The sequence below is a fragment of the Scyliorhinus canicula genome, chromosome 1 (assembly GCF_902713615.1).
Source record: "Scyliorhinus canicula chromosome 1, sScyCan1.1, whole genome shotgun sequence".
NCBI classification, from domain to species: Eukaryota; Metazoa; Chordata; class Chondrichthyes; order Carcharhiniformes; family Scyliorhinidae; genus Scyliorhinus; species Scyliorhinus canicula.
The window spans coordinates 239,306,152-239,329,103 of NC_052146.1; the positions used below are offsets into that span (position 1 = coordinate 239,306,152).

The 22,952-nt window shown below is 46.2% G+C and overlaps 1 protein-coding gene across 1 annotated transcript in view; it reads right to left on the bottom strand.

Moving 5' to 3' along the window:
* The window catches only part of LOC119972738 (uncharacterized protein C2orf73-like), a 41,532-nt gene extending 20,671 nt beyond the window's left edge, over window positions 1-20,861 (bottom strand). The window contains exons 1-2 of the mRNA XM_038810049.1: window positions 20,736-20,861; window positions 1,543-1,723 (exon numbers count right to left, since the gene is read on the bottom strand). Of these exons, the coding sequence (XP_038665977.1) occupies window positions 1,543-1,723; window positions 20,736-20,794 (240 nt within the window). The 5' untranslated portion in view covers window positions 20,795-20,861. The remainder of the gene's footprint in view (window positions 1-1,542; window positions 1,724-20,735) is intronic.
* Window positions 20,862-22,952: the final 2,091 nt, after the last annotated feature.

Here is a 22,952-nt window from a genome sequence, read left to right on the forward strand (position 1 = left end):
AAAGCTAATTCCTATCAACTGCATTGCTGCAAAGATATGTAAATTATCCAGTATCAGTGCATGTAAATCTGAACTTTGTTGCTATGGAGCATAATTAGTAACAAAACAACTGTACAAGAATCATGTATTGATCACAGTGTGGACATGAGTACACTTCCAGCTTTAGGTTATTGCGTGAATACAAAATGTTTAACTACAATTTTTATTTGTGAAGATATGGCATACCATTCAGATTCACTGTAGCCTAACCCATCCTATTTACATGGATCAACATTGTCCATTCTTGTACTATAGGGAAAAACACAATTCCTGTTTACATTCCACAGAGTTGAATTCAAGATTGTTTTTAAAGGCAAAATTATTACTAATGTTGGGCTATTTAGATTGATCAGCTGAGAACTGTGATAGTCATCTAATAAGAAATGCAAGATTGACAAGAAACTGATCAAATTCCCAGCATCTAAAACTTCTTTTAACCCATTTTAGAAAAAATAAATACTCAAAGATTTGTTGGAATATTTTTAAAAAGCATCATAATTCCCTAGGGAGTGTATGGACAGGTAAATAACTTTCTGACAAAGCAAATTACTGTGGAAGCTGGAATCTGAAACAAAAACAAAAAATGCTGGATAATTTCAGAAGGTCTGACAGCATCTGTGGAGAGACAAGGGAGGTAACATTTCGAGCCTGGATGACTCTTTGTCAAATCAACTTTCTGACTTCCCCATTACAACTATTGGAGGGTATACAAAATCAATCCAGGTTATCCTCTAGGTAATACGATTGACAGTAAGGTATTGATTTGTTAGGAAACACTTATTTTAGCACATATTTGAGAATATGTATTTGGAATTGCATTTTTTCATTCAGGATATGATAATATTTTGTCTCTCGTTGTTCCTCTCTGTCAAAACATACCGGATTGCTATTCCAGAACTCTATTTCTGATATGTTATTCTGAGGTAAATCACCTTAACCTATCACCTATGTCTTTGCTAACTTGCACTGGCTCTCAATTCTCCAGTGCCCCAAATTCAAAATCTTCACCGTGTTTAAATTAATCTATAAAATTTGCCCTTCCTATCACTGTAACTTCTCCCAGCCCTACAAATCCACAAGAACCTTTGTTTATCTGACTTGGGCCTCTTTTTCATCCCCACCTTCTACTCATTTTTGGTAGCCATGGCTTCTTGCTGAGGCCCTATAGGGTGGAATGGCCCCTTTAAGCTGCTCCATCACTTTGATAAGATCCCCCTTAAAACCAACATGTTTGATCAAGCTTTAGATCACCTTTCCTCAACATCACTTTGCCTTGCTTAGTGTCAGTTTTTTCATTGCACCTCTGCAAAGCACCATGAGACATTTTTCTAGCTCAAAGATTGTGTGTAAATGCAAGTTTTTGTTATTGTTCAAACCATACTAATGAATACAAGAGTTGTATAATATTTTTGTAGGTTACATACTTAAATTAGATATATACTTAATATAAATTAAGTAATAATTAGACAGTAGAATGCTGGGTGTATAAACCACTAGACCTACCTGCTTTGACAGTGTAGATTCAGTTTCCATATATGTGAATGGCTCATTTATAAATCTTGTGTTACTTCTAATGCATCTTGCATAATGTGGTTGAGGTTTATTCCGATTTGGTGATCTTGGACGTTGAGGGAGGGGCTTGGAACCATCTTGGACTTTATAGAATATTCCTGAACCGTTTGGGCTGAAACCATAAAGCAAGTTACTCAGAAGCACGAATCAGAATAAGCCTCCTTATTTGTATATTGTATCATGTAGCCCCTCCACATCATAAGGTACTTTATTTTCTCTTGAATTTGATCCCATGCAGTATGTGCATTCTTAGGCAAATAGCTTGTTGCTATGCACTCTGTAGAGTCTTGAAGATGCCAATTTTGAAAGCAGGAAACAGTGCTTCAGTATAGGGAATATTTTACAATATCAGCTCAAATGAAGGTCAGAATAGGCGCAGGCTTGGAGGGCTGAATGGCCTGTTCCTGTGCTGAAATTTTTCTTTTTTCTGAGACCAGCCCCCCTCCAACCATCATTTGTCCCTCCCAACCCGCCCATCACAACCCCCCTTCAATCACCCCCCCCCCCCCCCCCCCCCCCCCCCCCCCCCCGGCAGCACTGTGAACCACGCATGTGGCTAATGCTATCCTCTATGTGTCTCCAAGGAGAAGCTCTCCCAAAACTACCGGGAGAGGACCAGACTGGCAGAGGGTTACCGGACATAAGGATCCTGATGACAGTTGAGGAAGGGGGCCTTGAGATGAAGGGGATGGCTGAGGACAGAATGCAGATGTCCGTGCACACCGTAGAGATGAGGATCCACTGAATTTAATGTGGAACTATGACCCACCAGTGTGTGTCTCTGCATTGATAAAAATACAGCTGGAGAGGGTGAAATGTTGCATTTTAATTTGCCGCCTGGACCTTCGACCCCATTAGAATACAGCAGAGTGGACAAATCAGTTCCTGACCTGCCATGTGATTTGGAGAGTGGTACATAATTAATAAATTTCCTGGTGCAAAATCGGGCACGATTTCTCACCACTCTGACCAGCAGGAAATGCGCCACCGCACTTCAAAAACATCACATTTACTTACCTTTGAAAGCTTAAGAAGCAGACTGGCTGAATAAATGTAAGAATATTCATTAAAAAACAGGCACTTATTTATTTAGCAGATTATAATAACTCAGTCAGTACAAAGCACTTTGCACGGAATGTAATTTTGCAGCAATTACTGCAACGCATGCGTGTACAGCAAGATCACGTAGACAAAGGAGACTATGAAAACTAGGTCATTTATTTTTAATTGACAGAGAGGAATATTGGCCAAGACATTAGAAGAATTTTTTTTTTCCAAATAGCACCATGAAACTTTAACATCCACCTGAACCAATGGAGCTGGCGGATGGGATCTGATGTAGTATGTCCTCCAAGGGCAGCACACCCAATCATACTGACATTTCTCAGTACTGAGTCGGAAGCTCAGACTCCTAATAAGGGCCACAGCCCCACAGCTGTTTGACCAAGAGGGAAAGCTAATATCTGAGCCAGTCAGGTCTGTTGGTAGTAAGAAAACATATATTATATTTGCAGTTTTTTTTTCAACAATTCTTTCCAGAATGTCTACTCATTTTTGAACAAGGCAGCTTCCATAAACAATTTCAATATGTTTGAAACCTGTTTCTTGGAGATGACACCTTGGGCGCGATCCTCGTTGTGCTCTCACTCAAGCGAAACAAGGCCAACAAATCATAGGAGAGGCGGAAAACGAGAACCAAGCCGGGCGACAAATCATTTGAGATGCAACCGGCCTGATCCCGCAGGCAAAATCAGGATCTTGCCGTAGCGAGGCGAGAAACCCATTCTCACCACTTAAGCCCTATTTCCATATCATTAATGGGAACCACACCGTATTCAATGGCTGCCTGTCATTCAGCGGCCTCCCCAGCAAGTGGTCATGCTGACACCAATTAGTACTCCTTTGGAAAAACGTGAGCCTGATGGATGGGCTGCTGTGGGGAGCTGCGGGTGTGAGTAGCCATCTTTCCTCACAAGCAAAGAGCATGGGGGCACTGGACTTGCCCCTGTTCTCGGGGTGGGGGGGAAGGAGGGGACAACCGGAGGGTGCAGACCTGGTTGGGGGTGGGCCGCGATGGAGGGCTAAGAGTATTGGGGCTGGGGGGACTCTGCAGGGTGGTGGGGGGGGGGGGGGGGGGCTCTGCAGGGCACTGGAGGAGGGGGCCGTACATGCGTGAGTTCACCATGCCAGCTCCAGGACCCAGGACCGTGTGTTCTCGTCCTGGGGGATGCCGAGTCCCTGCGTCTGCCACACTGACCATCCACAATTCACACTGATCACCAAGGCCTCTGGCCGTGCAGCTTAAGGCTATTGCCAGAGGCATTATACTGGTTGTGCTGAAGGTATTTTAATGTTCCTCGTCCAAGTATACACCAGCACCCCACTATCCCAATGGTGCTGCTCCACTATCCCACTCCTCCCAATGCACACTCCATCCTTCCTCCCGCACCCCCAGTGCCCTGAGTGATCCTCGATGTGCCTTGCCTTCCTTGCTCTACTGCTATGTCTAGGTGTACCTCAGCATGTACATCAGAGGTGGAGGCAGCCCACTGCTTATCTCATCCTGCGGCCTTTGATGACCCTGGCGGGTATCTTTGGGGCCGGAGGGCCCCGGTGCACTTGTAAGTGGCACATATACAGCCGCGCCACCGTGTTCTAGGTGCTGGCTGCAAGATGTGGCCTCATCAGAGCATTGGAACTCAGGGGAGCTGTTGGCCACTGTCATCAGTCTATAGGATGGGTTCAAGTTGCCACCCAGTGCCCTCTCGTCCTGGTCGGTACCCATAGGACCCTGGGGTCACCTCAGGACGGAGAGGCAGCTAGTTCGAACCCTGGCTGACCCTGCATCATTTGGCCCTGCCAGCCCTGGTGGCTCCCCAATGTTTGCACCATCGTGTCGTCGCTCTTGCCGATGCTCCTCAGCGATTGGGCCATGCTCTGCAGTGACTCGGCAATGTCCACCTGCCACTGGGACAAGCTCCGCAGCATCTCAGCCTTTCCCACTCAAGAGTGGGACATATCCTGCAGCACCTCATCAAGGTCAGCCTGGCATTGGATCATGTCCCCCAATGAGTTGGATAATCTACTGAGGCCCTCAGCCATGGTCATCACCGACTGCGCCACACCTTGGACACCTTCACTCATGCTGCCGACATCGTGCACCAGGCTTTCCATTGCGGTCACCACCCTAGTAGTGTTGGTCTCCATGCCTCCCATTGCCAGTGATATCTCCTGTGCCTGCAGCTTCTGGGACTCCTCCAATCGGTTAAGGACCTGCTGGAGTATCGCTGACATCTCCCTCTGGATGTCCGGGCCACTCTGGGTAAACTTGTTCCAGAGGTTTAGCATCTGGCTGGAACTCAGCTGGGTCTTGGGATCCAGCAGACCACTGACTGCTGTCTTGCCTGTGGGTTCCTGCCTCCATCTGATGTGCACCAGCAACTGTGTGGTGCTCACCAGACTGTGTCCCAGAAGCATGTCCACTAACGTTTCCCACCAAGGAACGGATGACAGTGGGACGGAGAATCCTGCCCCTTGTCTTTAGTCCCTGCTGCAAACTCTGCTCCTTAGCAACTAACTTCATTCCTCCCTCTAGTCTGAGGTTCAACCAGACCATTTGGAACCTTGCCGCTAAATTTGAGCCACAGATGAGCTTCTGCCCACATATCCGTGCCATCACTAAGACAGCTTATTTTCAACTCGAACATCACCTAACTCGCCGCTGTATCAGCTCAGCTGCTGCTGAAACCTTCTGAGATGGTTCTGTTGCCGCTCAACTTACTTTCCCAATACGCTCATTTTCAGATCCCTATTTTCCACCCTCCATAAACTTAAGATCATCCAAATCCCTCCTGTCCATACTTAACTTACACCAAGTCCCATTAATCCACCAAGTTCCATTAATCCACAATTCCTGTGTTTACTGACCAATATTGCCTCCCCAGTTGAGCAGCATCCTGATTTTAAAATTTTCACCCTTGTCTTCAAATTCCTCAATGGCCTTGATCCTCCCTATTTCTATAGCCTTGTCCAGGTCCACAATCCTGCGAGATATTTCCTCCAATTCCGGCCCCTTGTGCATCCTTGCTCCACTGTTGATAATTGTGCCTCAAGCTGCCAAGGAGCAAAACGTTCCCCAAAGCCACTCCAACACCTCTCCTTTAATGCATTCATTAAAACCTACCTCTTGGAACAAGCTTTTGACCATCTGCCTTAATGAATCCTTATGTAGTTTGGTGTCAAATTCAGAATGATAAGCCTCCTGTAAGGCGCTTTGTTTTTTTTTACTGCAACACTCTCAATAAGTGCAACGTGTGTAATAGAAAACACTTTTAGTCTCAAATGTTTAGCGTGGGTGACAGAAGTTGATGTGGGCTATCAGTACAGATTCTGGTAAGGATTACAATATCCACGTCCTTGTCAGCAGATATTGAACAATAGCAATGTTGGGATCGATTGCATAAATGTTTGCCGGTACCAATATTTGGGTGATACATTATTTCATTCTAGCACGATCAATAAATATGCACAGAGACGAACACTTCCTCTGGCCAAAGTCAATGTGAAAGCCCACATCAAAATCACACATTTCACAGGACTGTGATACTAGAGATGACCGGGTGGTTAAGAAACACACCGAATAGGATTGCGTTGTAGCAATAGTACAAAATTGTTGCTCCTCTCTTCAGGAATTTCTCTGTGTCTGGGCGGCAGCGACAATGCTAGCGTGGCTGCAGGAGCTGGCACGGGCACCTCCAGCAGTGGCAGAATGTCTATCTCGGTTTCCAAGTTGGAGCTAGGCAATTCTTCGTCCGGCATTTCAGTGTCCTCAAAAAGCACCGCTGAATCCTCGGCAACCGGCGGAAGCCGGTGGAATTGGTGCTAACAGGGGTAGCCAGGGCAGTGGTGAAGATGAGAGGCCTGAATCAACAGTTGGTACGCCAGGAGTATCTGAAACATGGCCCTGTGCCCGTAGTTGGTAAGAAACCGGACCCATTTTCGCCAATACGACAACCGGGATCCAAGCGGCCCCTCCGCCGAAGTTCCAGATGTGTACTGCATCTCCCGGTGCGAACCCGTGCAGTGGCCTGTGGTGTACTGTATCTGCCTTTGTTCGGTCCTAAGCGCAGCGGACCTTCCCACCAATATCCGGAAGAACGCGACTCAATTGGGTGGGAGCCATCGACCCATCAACATCTCGGCTGGCGAGATGCCCGTCATGGTATGCAGGGTGGTTCGGGAGCAGGTCTCCCAAGATCCCGATGTTTGTTTTTTCATGCCAAGCTTAAAAGTCTGCACTGCCCGCTCGGCCAACCCATTCAAAGCTGGGTGGTATGAGGCAGTCCTCATGTGACGGATGTTGGCAGACATAAATCCTGTAAATTCCGCACTCGTAAATGCCGTACCATTGTCCAATACGAGTACCCTGTGTATGTAGTGTGTGCTGAAAATGTGCCGGAGTTTCTCTATGGTTGTCCGGGCCGTTGTGTCCTGTATCTGGAGGACCTCGATCCATTTTGCCTGGGCATCGACGAGGACCATCGCCACTTGAAAGGGGGTGGCAAAGTCTATATAGAGGCGAGACCATAGACGACCTAGCCATTCCATGGGTGGAGCGGGGTTGCAGGATGCACATTCTGGTGTTCCCGACACTGGACGCAGTGCTGGGCCACCCGCTTGATGTCCGCATCAATGCCGGGCCACCATATGTAGCTTCAAGCGAACATTTTCATTTTGGACACACCAGCATGACCATTGTAGAAGTCCATCAGGAATGGGTCGTGTCCATGATCAGGGACCACCACGCTAGTCCCCCAAAGGAATAAGCAGTCCGCTATGCTAAGCTCCTGCATCATGGTACTGTGGTACAGCTCTGTGCTGAGCCCCATACTGCATCATGTGACGGGCGTGTGATAGTTGAGGTCAGTCTGAGTCCACTCGTGGATGCCTTGACCGGTAGCAAGTTCATAAAATGGTGTAGGTGGCCTGGTCAGCAGGGGCAGATGACATAACGTGCCAGCCTGGGGAATCCTGGTCCTGGAGAGGTGCTCCAACACAATCATATGCTGTGAGCAGCAATGCACATCGCTGGATGCAGCCGGACGCAATGGGGGGTTATGGGGGGAATTGCTCCATCCTCCTTGAAGAACCCTAGGAGGGGCTTGTGGTCCATGAGAACGGTGAAGTGATGCCCATTGACATATACATGGAATTTCTTGGCCCCGAATACGACAGCCAAACCCTCCTTCTCAATCTGGGCATGCTGCTTCTCTGTGTCGGTCAACGTTCTTGGGGTGAAGGCGATGGGACGTTCAGACCCGCCATAGGTTTCATGAGCCAGCACGGCTCTGACGCCGTACAGACAAGGGTCACAGGTCAATAGGATTGACCGGGATGGGTTGAAGTGGGTTAGCAGACATGACGAGGAGATTTGTTGTTTCACCTCGAAGAAAGCCGCTTGCTGCTCTCGGCCCCACTCCAAGTGTTGCCTCTTCTTGGTGGATAGGGGCTAAAGTGGTGGCCAGGTTTGGGAGGAACTTGCCATAGTAGTTTCCCATTCCCAGGAATGAAAGGAGTTCCGTTGGGCCACCTGGTACAGGAGCCTGCTGAATTGCTTCTACCTTCTCTTCCATCGGGTGCAAGCCACGGCGGTTCATGTAGTAGCCGAGGTACAGTACTTTGGCAGCGTTGAATACACATTTCTCCTGCCGGAGGGACGCCAGCATCCTCAAAAAAGTGCCAGCACCTCGGCCAGGTTTTGTAGGTGCTCCTAGTCGGACAAGCTCATTCGTTTATGGGACGTGGGCATCGCAGGCTGTGCCAGCATTTATTGCCCATCCCTAATTGCCCTCGAGGGGGCAGTTAAGAGTCAACCACATTGTCTGGAGTCACATGTAGGCCTGCCAAACAAGAATGGCAGATTTCCTTCCCTAAAGGACATGAAATGAAATCGCTTATTGTCACGAGTAGGCTTCAAATGAAGTTACTGTGAAAAGCCCCTAGTTGCCACATTCCGGCGCCTGTTCGGGGAGGCTGTTACGGGAATTGAACCGTGCTGCTGGCCTGCTTGGTCTGCTTTCAAAGCCAGCGATTTAGCCCAGTGTGCTAAACAACCCACATTAGTGAACTAGACAGGTTTTTACAACAATCGACAGTGGTTTCATGGTCATCATTAGACTTTTAATTCCAGATTTTTATTGAATTCAAATTTCACCATCTGCAGTGGCAGGATTTGTACCTGGGTCCTCAGAGCATTACTCTGGGTCACTGGTTAAGTCGTCCAGTGACAATACCACTATGCCCCCTGTGCGTGTTCACGATTACAAAGCATCTGGACTTGGGGGTCAGGACCAACTGGAGGTAAGCGTGACTCATGTCGAGTTTCGTAAAATTGCGCCCTCCACTGAGCTTTGCAGAAAAGGTCCTTGATCCAGGGAAGCGGACAACAGTCCAGTTGAGACACGCGGTTGACCATTATTTCACACAAGTGTTCTGTTCCATCCGGTTTCATGACTGGGACGACTGGCGCCGCCCAGTCAGAGAACTGTACCGGGCAGGTGATGCCCAAGTTATCCATCTTGTCCAACTCAGCGTCCACCTTGGGTCGTAAGGCATACGGGACAGGTTGGGCGTGGAAGTAGCACGGTCAAGTCATGGGATCCACACTTATTTGGGCCACAGCTCCTTTTATGGTGCCCAAACCATCCTAGAATACGGATGAAAACCTTGATAGAACTCCCTCACGGCAATGTGAGTGTATGCGGCACACCCGTTGCCAATCTAACCGCAAATGACATAGCCAGTCATGCCCCAACAAGCTCGGACCGCTCCCATGGACCACCACCAGAGGAAAGTTTGCAGACTGTTGACCACACTCGACCAGAACGATTTAAGTGCCCGCTATTGCCACCGGTTCCCCCATATAAGTGGCCAGCCTCGCATTGTTGTCTGACAGGGTCAGAAATTGAAGGCCAGAAGGCAGTCAAATGTATGCCGACTGACTACCGACATTGCTGCCTCAGTTATCTTGGTCCGTGCGCCCACTGGCTGTAAATTAGGTTTAGATCAGGATGAAAGAGAGGCCAGGGTGAAGGTTTGACTAGGGGTTGTTGAAGGATGGAGGTTTTTGTGATAAGGTGCGGGCACCGATTAAGGAGTACGTGGAGTTGAATCAGAATGGGTGTCGGCGGCCATTTTTTGGGAAACACTGAAGGCAGTGGTCCGTGAGGAAATTATTTTGTTTAAGGCTTGTGCGAATAGGGAGAGGGAGGAAACTGACTGTCGAGTGAGCGAGATAGTGGAGGTGGATAGGGAGTATTCGAGGGTGCCTACCGTGGAGGGATTGGCGAGAATGAAAAGGTTGCAGGGTAGTTCAACAGATCGAAAACAGGGAGGGCGGTAGTGCAACTGTGTAGGGCAAGAGGAGTACAGTATTCGTATGGGGAGAAGGCGAGTCGCATGCTGGCGCACCAGCTGCGGAGGCAGGCCACGTCCAGGGAAATATTGCAGATACGGCTGGGGATGTGGTGTCGGAGCCGGGGAAGATAAATGAGGCGTTTGGGGTGTACTACCAGGACGTTACGAGGCGGACCTGGGGGGGAGAGGAGGGGGTCATGGGGCAGTTTCTGGACGAGCTGGAATTTTCCTGGTGAATGAGCTGAGTTGGTGGACAAATTTAGGGGGGGATGCCATTTATGGTAGCGAGGGATAGGTTTAGGTATTTGGGGATTCAGGTTACGAGGTAATGGACAGGGCTCCATAAGTACAACTTAACGAAGGTGGTGGAGGAAGTCAGGGAGGATCTTAAGAGGTGGGATACACTGCAGTTGACATTGGTGGGGATGGTCCAAGTGGTGAAAATGAATATTCTGTCGAAGTTCTTGTTTATTTTTTAGGCTCGTCAGATCTTTATACCAACGGCCTTTTTTCGGAAATTGGACATGATTATTTCTGACTTTGGATGGGTGGGAATGGTGCAGAGGGTGGGGAGGACCCTGCTACAGAGGCAGAGGCAGTAGGGGGGGGGGTTGGCATTGCCGAACCTGCTCCATTACTATTGGGCGTCCAATGTGGATAAGGTGCAGCGATGGTGGGAAGGAGAAGGGGTAGAATGGGTTAGGATGGAGGGGGAATCTTGTAAGGGGTCTAGTTTGAGGGCTATGGTGACGGCAGCATTGCCAATGGCTCCAAGTAGTTATTCAGGGAGCCCAGTGGTGCAGTCCATGGTGAATCAGTTGAGGAGGCATTTTAGGTTTGAAGGGTGTTTACGCCGCTGTGCGAGAATCATGGGGTTGAGCCGAGGGGGGATGAATAGTGTATACAGGAGGTGGAGGGAAGCGGGGCTGATCAAAGTGAGGGATCTGTATTTGGAGGATGGGTTCGTCAGTCTGGCGGAGCGAAGGGAGAGGTTAGAGCAGCCAGAGGGTAGTGAGCTCAGGTATCTGCAGGTTAGGGACTTTGCGCGAAAGGGCTGGAGGGGGTACCCTAGATTGCCGGGATACACCCTGCTGGAGCGACTGCTGCTTCCGGAGGTTGAAGGGAAGAATTGGGGATATATATAAGTGGCTGGGGGAGCAGGGAGGCGAGCAGGTGGTGAAGATAAAGGAGAAATGGGACAGGGAGTTGGGAGGGGAGATCAATTGGAGAGTACGGAGTGAGGCACTGCGAAGGGTAAACGGGACATCCTCTTATGCTAGGATGAGCCTGATACAGTTTAAGGTGGTGCACAGGGTCCATATGACTCGGGCAAGAATGAGTGGGTTCTTTCAGGGGGTAGCAGATGAGTGTGAGAGATGTGGGTGGGGGCCAGCAAATAACTCGTACATGTTTTAGGGTTGTGAAAAATTGGGAAGATTCTGGGCGGGAGTGTTGGCAGTCTTAGCCAGGTTAGTGGAGGAGGAGGTGGACCCGGACCCTTCGGTGCCGATATTTGGGGTCTCAGAGAAACCGAAGCTCATGGAGAGGAGGAAGGCCGATGTTGTGGTCTTCGCCTTTCTGATTGCACGGTGGCGAATGTTATTGGAGTGGCAGTCGGCATCGCCACTGGGAGTAGTGGTGTGGTTGGGTGACCTGTACGACTTCCTGCGGTTGGAGAAGGTAAAATATGAGTTATGGGGCTCTACAGAGGGGTTTGAGAAAAGGTGTGGGATTTTCTGACCATGCTTGAGGAGCTGTTCATCGCCGGGGGCAGGGGAGGGGAGGAACATTTGTACATGCATAGTTGATTGCTGGGAAGTATGTTTCCTGGGGTGTTTATGTATTGTAACCTGTTTTGATACAATGATATATTGTTTTTAAAAACCTGCTGCCTCAGTGTAGACTTCCATGCAGATTGGGTGTCCATTTATCTGCAGGGAGATCAGGATGGGGATACTCTTGGTGCAGCCACGCAGATGGGTAGATCCTCGCGAGTCCTCCTGTCTCTCTGCTTTCAGTGGCCTGTTGCAGCCTACACTGTCTGGTGGTCATATTCCTGTTCCTCCTGGTCGGGGGAGAACGTCCGGCAGCGCCCCGGCCTCTGACAAGGTGGTCTGTGTTCCTACGGTAAGTGTCCCGTTGACAGGTGCCAGCCTCCTCAGGTCTAGCTGAGTGTGATGGGTGCTTGTGATTGCGTCCCAGACTGAGCACTGTCAGTCCTTGGAGTTCCTGGACCCCTTATTTGGCATTTACTCTAGAAATAGCTATCGCCACAGTGCATTGCAGGCCCAGATGGGCCCCAGCTAGTAATTTCCATTGCGTGGCCTCATCGTGGATTCCACACACCAAGCGGTCCACGAGTGTCTCTTTCAGTGTCTCTCCAAATTCGCACGTCTCAGTCAGTTTTTGGAGGTGGGCCAGGAAGTCGCTCACCAACACGGCTTGGGCCTGAACAGCCGTGTGGAACTGAAAATGGCATACGATGAGAGATGGTTTGGGGTTGAAATGCAGGAGAACGACCTGGGATCTGGGCGCCCGAGTGAGTCAAGCTCTTTAACACAGTGTATGAGGGCCCTCGCAAGCCGTCAGTAATATAACAGTTTTTTGCGCATTGCTTCGTCATTCGTTCGAAAAAAATAGTCCATGCATTCAACATATTGTTCCCAATCATCTATACCTGCATCAAAAGGTTCTAGCTTTCCAATGAGTGGAATTTTGGTGGTTAGTAGTGGGGCCTGCCGAAGCCTAGACGAGGTGGGTTGGACGCATAGCAACCCGTGTCAATGGCAGCCCCACTGAATCCTTATCGCCAGTGTTGAATCTGCGGAAGGCAGATCACATAGATGGAAGTCGAAATTACAGAAGAAGGTTTATTTTGATTACAATACTCCTCCACTCCCCTAAGGGTCTCCTTCCCCGACCTGCAGCTAGGTTGGGGTTTTTATACAACTGGGGCTCTCTTTGTAAAGGGGAAACCCTGCCCCCTTAAAGGGGAAGGCCTGCCTGTCTTAAAGGGGAAGTTCATATTATGGGGAGATCACGGGAAATTGTATAGTCCTGATCCTGGGACCTCCATTGGGGTTATAACACTCTGCAATGAATGCTTCAGTCACTTTTTCAGTACAAGTGAGCACATTTCCTGTACAAACACTTAATTCAATGTACTTAATTACCAGGCAAATAATGACTGCTGTTCCTCTCTTGGGAGAAATATAGGAGTTGCAAATTTCCCAGCAGACAGGCCATGTAAAGAGAAAGCAAAATTAAGAAATAGGGAATACATGCACAGAAAGAGAAATGAAGTAAAAGGAAAATAAAGACTGAGAAAGACAAGGAAAGATGATTCATGTATTTTGACCCATCATGGAGGTTCTTATTTTTAGTCATGTTTCTGCTTTTGGCATAAATGGATCCCTCAGGTATACAGTCTGGGACTGAAAACTACACACCAACATTTTTTCCCAATTTGGCTTTTACAACGTTCTGAAACTGTAGTCGGAAGATGAATTATCTTTAAGTTGATTTACTGCGTCATATACCTCCTGGGAACTCTGCACCTCAGTGCAAGTTGATCCTATTCAACTCTTCAAGAGGCATCAATGTATCATTTTTCTTTCCTTATCTTTTTCAATCTTTATTTTTCTTTTAAATTCCTTTTCTATGCATTTCTTTATATTTCCTGTTTCTTAATTTTTCTTCCTCTTTTAATGGCCTGTCTGACATGGAAATTTACAAGTCCTTTATTTCTCCCATGAGAGGAACAGCACTCATTATTTGCCCTGTAATTAGATTGTTCAACGTACATTGAATGAAGTGTTTGTCCAGGATATGTATTCATTTGTATTAAAAATGTAACTGAAGCACTTATTGCAGAGAAATTGCTGGAGAGAGGAACGATTTTGTACTCGTGCTTCAACTAATTTCTGTTGCTATTAGCACCCCGTTTCCTTGGGTTTCTGTGGCTGACTCATCTTTCATTCACATCCCACAGTATAAATATTTCCCACTTTCTCTGTCTTATAGCTTTGACAAAGGGTCATCTGGACTCGAAATGTTAGCTCTTTTCTCTCCCGACAGATGCTGCCAGACCTGCTGAGATTTTCCAGCATTTTCTCTTTGGTTTGAGATTCCGGCATCTGCAGTAATTTGCTTTTATTCAGACCTATTGGGTGTACTTGATTATGCATTTTCACTATTCTATCACACCCATTGATGAGGTCTGTTACATTTGGCTCTCCCTTTTCACTGGAGTAAGATCATTTTCTCAATTTTCTAAGTTTACATCTTCTTCCCTTACTTTTTTCTTCCTCAAATTGCATTATTACTCTCGCTAGTACAAACAAAATGCCATGCCCTCTGCCTTGAAGCAAGACCCTTTCATCAAATCAAAGCAAGGGGGTAGCCAGGGAAAGGGTTGGCCCACTGAAGGACAGGCGAGGGAATCTATGTGTGGAGCCAGAGGAAATGGGCGAGGTACTAAATGAATACTTTTCATCAGTATTCACCAAAGAGAGGGAATTGGTGGATGATGTTAAGTCTGGAGAAGCATGTGTAGATAGCTTGGGTCACATTGAGATCCAAAAAGACGAGGTGTTGGGCGTCTTGAAAAATATTAAGGTAGATAAGTCCCCAGGGCCTGATGGGATCTACCCCAGAATACTGAAGGAGGCTGGAGAGGAAATTGCTGAGACCTTGATAGAAATCTTTGGATCCTCACTGTCTTCAGGTGATGTCCCGGAGGACTGGAGAATAGCCAATGTTGTTCCTTTGTATAAGAAGGGTAGCAAGGATACTCCAGGGAACTACAGGCCAGTGTGCCTTATGTCAGTAGTAGGGAAATTACTGGAGAGAATTCTTCGAGACAGGATCTACTCCCATTTGGAAGCAAATGGACGTATTAGTGAGAGGCAGCACGGTTTTGTGAAGGGGAGGTCGTGTCTCACTAACTTAATAGAGTTTTGCGAGGAGGTCACAAAGATGATTGATGCAGGTCAGGCAGTGTATGTTGTCTATATGGGCTTCAGTAAGGCCTTGAACAAGGTCCCTCATGGCAGACTGGTACAAAAGTTGAAGTCACACGGGATCAGGGGTGAGCTGGCAAGATGGATACAGAACTGGCTAGGTCATAGAAGGCAGAGAGTAGCAATGGAAGGGTGCTTTTCTGATTGGAGGGCAGTGACTAGTGGTGTTCCGCAGGGATCAGTGCTGGGACCTTTGCTGGTCGTAGTATATATAAATGATTTGGAGGAAAATGTGAGTGGTCTGATTAGTAAGTTTGCAGACGACACAAAGGTTGGTGGAATTGCGGACAGCGATGAGGACTGTCAGAGGATACAGCAGGATTTAGATCGTTTGGAGACTTGGGCGGAGAGACTTTAGAGAGGGTGCAGAAGAGATTTACCAGGATGTTGCCAGGTATGGAGGGCATTAGCTATGAGGAGAGGTTGAATAAACTCGGTTTGTTCTCACTGGAACGACGGAGGTTGATGGGCGACCTGATAGAGGTCTACAAAATTATGAGGGGAATAGACAGAGTGGATAGTCAGAGGCTTTTTCCCAGGGTAGAGGGGTCAATTACTAGGGGGCATAGGTTTAAGGTGTGAGGCGCAAGGTTTACAGGAGATGTACGAGGCAAGCTCCTTTACACAGAGGGGAGTGGGTGCCTGGAACCCGCTGCCGTAGGAGGTGGTGGAAGCAGGGACGATAGTGACATTTAAGGGGCATCTTTACAAATACATGAATAGGATGGGAATAGAGGGATACAGACCCCGGAAGTGCAGAAGATTTTAGTTTAGACGGGCAGCACGGTCGGCACAGGCTTGGAGGGTCGAAGGGCCTGTTCCTGTGCTGTACTTTTCTTTGTTCTTTGTTCTTTGAATCCCTCAGAATCTCTACAGTGCAGAAGGAGTGCATTCAGCCTATCGAATCTGCACCGGCCTTTCAGATGAGCATTCTACCCAAACCTACTTACCCCCCTACTCTCATAACACGTAAGCTAAGCTGCACATCTCTGGACACTAAGGGACAAATCTACCTAACCTGTACATCTTTGGACTATGGGAGGAAACTGGAGCACCCGGAAGAAACTCACGCAGGCAGTAACCCAAGCCAGAATTGAACCCGAGATCTTGGCGTTGTGAGGCAGCAGTGCTAACCACTGTTCCACCAGGCAGCCCAGCAACGGACTCGGCCGGGATTTGAACTAGGACCCTCTCTCAAGCTCTATGTTTATAACGCCCAAACTGCAAACCATACCTGTAGACCAATGAGCCTTGTAAACCTTCCCTTGCAGCCACAGTATTTATATAGCTGGCCCAGTTCAGTTTCTGGTCAATGGTAACCCTCAGGATATTGATACTGTGGGATTCAATGCCATTGAATTTCAAGGGCAGATGGATGGATTTTATTTTATTAGAGATGGTCTTTGCCTGACACTTATATGTGTGAATGTTACTTGCCACTTATTAATCCAAGCCTCAATGCTATCCAGGTCTTGCTACATAGAGCACAGACTGCTTCAGTGTCTGAAGAGTTGTGAATGGTGCTGAACATGTGCAATCAACAGCGAACATCCCACTTCTGACTTTATGATGGAGAGAAGGTTGAAGATGAAGCAGCTGAAAGTGGTTGGGCCTAGGCCACCTCCCTGAGGAACACTGGTAGCGATGCCATGGGATGGAGATAATTGACATCTAACAACCACAACCTTTGTGCTAGGTATGACTCCAAACAGACTCAATGGGCTGAACGGCCTCTTCAACACTATTATTCTGTGATTCTGTGAGAGATTTCCCCTTAATTCTCACTGATTCTAGTTTTGCTAGGGCTCCTTGATTTCACAATTGGTCAAATACAGCCTTGATGTCAAGGGCAGCCTTGATGTCAAAGGCAGCCTTGATGTCAAAGGCAGTCACTCTCAGCTCACCTTTTGAGTTCAGCTTTTTTTGTACATATTTGGACCAAAGCTGGAATGAGGTCAAGAGCCAAATGGCCCTGGCAGAATGCAAACTGGGTATCAGTAAACAGGTTGTTTCTGCATAAGTGCTGCTTGATAATGTTGTCAGCAACCCTTCCATCACTTTGCTGATAATCAAGAGTAGGCTGACATGGCAGTAATTGGCCAGATTGAATTTGCCCTTCTTTTTATGGACATACCTGGGCAGTTTTCCAGATTGCTGGATAGATGCAGGTGCTGTAGTTGTACTGGGACACCTTGGCTCAAAGAGTTCAGTTAGTCTTTGACTTTTGCACTGGTGTGTTGGGCTCTCCCATCATTGAGAAGGGGATATTGTGGAGCCTCCTTCTCCAGTTAGTTGTTCGCCACTATTCGCGGCTGGGTGTGGCAGGATTTCAGAGCCTTGGTCTGATCCTTTTATTTTGGCACCTCTTGGCTCTGTCCTGCCTTGTGGTTTCACCAGATTTACACCTCATTTTTGGGTCTGCTTGGTGATGCCCCTGTCATACCCTCCTGCAATGAACCAGGGTTGGATTGGATTGGATTGGATTTGTTTATTGTCACATGTACCGAGGTACAGTGAAAAGTATTTTCCTGCAAGCAGCTCAACAGATCATTCAGTACATGGGAAGAAAAGGGAATTGAACAGAATTCAAGAAAATACATGAGAATACATAATAGGGCAACACAATATATACAATGTACTACATAAGCATTGGCATCGGATGAAGCAGACAAGGGTGATCTCTCCATTTGATGGTAATGGTAGAGTGGGGCGGTATACAGGGCCATGAGGATACAGATTGTGGTTGTATATAATTCAGCTGCTGCTGAGCACATGCAGCACCTCATGGATGCCCAGCTTTGAGTTGCTAGATTCGATCACAATCTATCCCAGTTAGTACGGTGGTAGTGCCACACAGTACCAATGGAATATATCCTTAATGTGAAGGCAGGACTCCACAAGGACTTGCAGTGGTCACTCCTTTCAATGTTATCATGGACAGATGCACCTGCAAAAGTCCAAAGATATGCAGCTTAGGTGGATTGGCCATGCTAAATGAAATGAATGAAATGAAAATTGCTTATTGTCACAAGTAGGCTTCAAAATGAAGTTACTGTGAAAAGCCCCTAGTCGCCACATTCCGGCGCCTATTCGGGGAGGCTGTTACGGCTGCTGGCCTGCTTGATCTGCTTTCAAAGCCAGCGATTTAGCCCTGTGCTAAACAGCCCCTTAGTGTCCCAAGATGTGCAGGTTGGGGGGGGGGGTTATGGGAGGTGGGTTCTCTTTCGGAGGGTCGGTGCTACTCGATGGGCCAAGTGGTTGCCTTCTGCATTGTAGAGATTCTATGATTTTGAGGACGAGGCCAAATAGGTTTTCTCGCTTGCTTCCTTCACCACCTGCCGCTAACCCAGTCTAGAAGCTCTGTCCTTTGGGACTCCACCAGTTCGGTCAGTATTAGTGCTCCTGAGCCACTCATGGTGATGGGCATTGACATCCCTCCATCCATAGTACATTCTGTGCCCTTGACATCCTCAGTGCCTCCTCCAAGTAGTCTTCAACAAGGAGTAGTATTGATTCATCCATCAGCTGATGGTGAATGGAAGTGATAATCAACAGGAGGTTTCCTTGTTGACCTTCTGCCATGAGACTTCATGGGATTGAGAGGAACTGTTAACTACAATAATATACTGCCTTGATGAGGCCATATCTGGAGTAGTGTGTGCAGGTTTGGTCTCCTTACCGTGGAAGGATATACTTGACTCAGAGGGAGTGCAACTGAGGTTCACTAGACTGATTCTTTGTTTGAGGGGATTGTCTGACAAGGAAAAAGAGTGAGAAGACTAGGACTAGGGTCTAGGAGAATAAGAATACTTCACTGACGTATTTTTAAAATATCTATTTTCTACCAAAATGGATAGCTTCACACTTCTCCACATTATATGTCATCTGCCACGTTCTTGCCCATTCACTTAGCATTTCCATCTAAAATTCTTCTGTGGTAGATACTGGGAGGATGTTTGTATTGGGTGGGAAGTGTAGAAAAAGAGGCCATTGTTTTGGAATAAAGGGTCAGCCATTTAGAACTCAGAAGAGGAGGAACTACTTCATTCAAGGAGTTACGAATCTTCGGAATTCTCTACCGAGAGGTTTGAATGCTCATTTGTTGAATATATTCAAGTTGGATATTGTTTGACCGTTGGAAACTAAGAAAATCAAGGCATATAGGAATAGTGTGGGAAAGTGAAGTTGAGCTCGAAGATCAGCCAAGGTCTTATTAATTAGTGCAGCAGGCTCAAGGGCTGGGTCACCATCTCCTATTTCTTATGTATCTAACTTGCATCAAAAAAGTGCAGTGGCCAAATATTGTAAAGCTGGTTTGTATCAGATATAAATTAGATTGGACACAAACCAACCACAACTGAATGCTTGATAGACAGTATGTGCAGGTTAGGTGGATTGACTATGCTAAATTGCCCCTTAGTCTCCAAAGAGGTGCAAGTGAGTTAGAGTGACCATCATAAATGTGTAGAGTTATGGGGATAGGGCAGGGTAGTGGGACTAGGTGGGGTGCTCTTTCATGGAGTTGGTGCAGACTTGATGGGCCAAATGGCCTCCTTCTGCACTGTAGGGATGCTATGGATTTTTCCATGGATTATCATGAGCAACAATTAGGGCCACAATTATACTATATTTTACACATTATAATTACAATTATGTTTTTAAGCAAAGTAGATTATTTTGATCTGACTTTTATTCCAAATTAATATTTAAAATCTTTCTGTTTTAAATTGTAATTTGGTGAAAAACAATGATTTAGAAATCACTGCAATTGGGATTATTTTTGCCAGGCCTTATAAAATTATTGGCCACAAAATTATTTAACTTTATAAGTTACAGAAAAATTTTTTTTTAAACTGTCCTTTGGGAGAAACTTTCATCCGTTTTTGTGGAAATACTAAAAGACACAACTCTTCTCTCAAAATTACAATCTTGCCTTTTTAACAGATCATTCTGGTGATCATTGATAATGGGTCGACTTTTTACGTGCAACAGAGCTGTAGTAACACTTTTATTAGCTATAATTCATGACAGTAATAGTCACGAAATAGCATATGGCTAAATGGGATGCCTGTTTTATAGAGGATGACAAGGCAATTTCGAAGAACTTTCAATATGACTATTAAAATAAACAAACTGCTTGACCAAGTTGAACCTCCATGAGCAAATACCTCAGTGTTTAAACTATATCTGAATATTCCTAAAATTGCTATACCTAGTTTTCCAACTAAAAGCAACGAAGATATATATTAAAATGTAAAGTTACCTTTGTTTTTGGTGGTGGGGTTTAATCACCGTGTAGGTGAATTCTGGTGGCAAGAGTGAAGTTACAAAAACATCCTTTTACAGGGCTGCTAAATTAATTTTAAAGTAGTGTTTACTTAAAAAGCTCTACAAGCACACGGCCGGATGATTTAACTCGCATCTCAGTACGCTTATTGCGTGGGAAGAATGACTGATCTTGTCCCATCATAAATATCATTACTGTGTTCCCATCCCAAATAAATACGAGGCGCGATTTTTTGTTTGCATTAAGCTTTGAATTTGTTGGTGGTCTAACAACTGTCCCCTTTTGATTTCCTCCTCAAAAATGTGCCAGGGAGATCGAGTACAGAGAGGACATTGTTCTTCCTTTCAAATTGGCTTGCTAACCTTCAAGTTGGTTGGAATGTTTGTTAAGATCATACTTACTACAACTGACTGGCGACCATTTGTTCCCTGCAAGTATGTTCCTGTGGAGTCTGATACATTTCGGTGCAGTAAGTGATAACAGACGCATTCAGTTTTGCCCGAGGTCTGCTCGCAAGGACTGTTTTGTCAAAGTGCACCTGGTGATTTTCATGTTAGCTGTCAGTTGCTAGGTTACACAGTCGCGCGCGCGTCTCCAACAGGCAGGTCAGTGGAACGAGCACTGCACCAGGTGCAATAAATAACTAGCAAGATATTGCTTTCCATTATTGTAGCATTATGTTTTAATACTCAAATTGAAGATGACAAATGTTTACTTTTCTACTTTATACCCCCCTTACATTGTGTTCAGCACCTTATTTCTAATTTTAAAAGTTTCACATATTTTAAAGAGCTCTCAAAACCAGTGGCTCTACCATGCTGACACAACCTGCAAATCTCACATGTGGTCCTGTTTATAGTTTATCATTTTGCCGATAGGCGCCTCAGATTATATTCCAGCCGTTTTTACGACTTCACATTGTGCACCGGACAATGGCGAAATTAGTTTTTCCTTCACATCGTTTGTTTTTCCTTCACATCGTCTGAATTCTAACAGAATTATCTGCGACGTGACAGGTAAATTTGAGATTTGAAGCGGAGGACCAGACCTTTTTCAGATCTGGGGAACTGACTCCATCTAAATCATGCATCTGGAATGAGCAGAAGGGTTTCTTTTTCAAATAATCTGGGTCATATCAAATTCCAGTAACAAGTAATATTCATTTTTTTAAAGTAATCACAGGCATCCCTCTATAATGTTCAGCCACATGTTTACTACTTGAAACAAGCTGCCCAGATTGAAAGCTTGATAACTATTAGAGAGCAGGAAATTGGACACAGTTCATGGCCCCCAGGACTGAAAAAATATACATACAGTTTCCACCAATTTAGACATGTTTCAGTATGACTACCCAACAAAGGACAAAATGGTCCCACCTAGATTAAGGGATGCATAAATAAAATCTCGCATCTCTTTGCTCTTTCTACAAATCTTACTTCCTGTTGTCATACTTTGCACACATTTTTGTGTCAACATTTTCATGATAAATTTTGATAACCACATTTATAATTGAAGTGGCATATGTAAACCTCTTATGCTACAATTACATATCTTGCCAGTGGTGATAGTAAAAACTCATATGCTCCTTCCACCCTGTACCCTACTACTGAAATTGCTATAACTGTTCCCATTTAATTGTAAATAATACAATATCTGAGAATACCAAAGTAAGCACGGAATATATGGGCTGAATGTTACATGCCTCCAGCGGACATATCTTCAGCAGAGGGTTGGGGTGGAGGGCATGTAAAATGGGGTGGGTGCCCAGCCTATCATCTTCCCACTCACCCCAGAGCTCATCCCCATAATATAGGCGGCAGCACACTGAAATCGGCAGCCCACTCACCACATTAAAATGGCCAATTAAGCCTTAATTGACTCTAATAATACATTACCCATGCCATAATATGTTTGGCATGGGCAGCAGGGCGGGGTGGGAAACCCAACCTTTAATCTCAAATGGTTAAAGGGTGTGAAAGAAGGCTGCTCTTTGCCATCGCAGGATCGCCCCCTTTTACTGAACCCTCCCTTTTCTTTCCTACCCGCTCCCTCTCATAAACCCACTCTCTCCATTGTCCCTATCTGTAACGTTCCCATACCCTGTTGGCCCAAATCCCTGGATTTACCTGCTCTGGGATCCTCTGCCTTGTGTTGCTCACTTCAGCTGCAGTCCCAGCAGCAGTCCCAGCAGCTGTCTCCATAGTGCTGCCAGGACTGATGGAGCTGCCGACCAATCCAAAGAACAGGATTTCCACCCCAATGAGGTCCCGCAGCACATGCGGCCAAACCCTCAGATTATTCAGTCCTCTGTCTAAAATTTCAGTGATAAACCTTGGTGGCCTTTTTTTAGGTTAGTTTGTCGTTGTGTTGTATGTAATCTTTGCCACAAAACCATGTTAAAATGGGCTACTTCTGAACAGGACAATTCAGGCAAGTCTATCTGGGCAGAATTAAATTTAAAAAGAAGCCATTAACAGTTGGAAGTTGTTGCAGACAGGGAAAATGTGAGATACATTCCCTCTTTTCCCACTTCTCGACTGCCTGGTAACAAGATGTATTTCAGAGAAGTATTTTAACTCCTTGAGCGCTGTGACTTTCCAGAACAGAATCAAGACAGA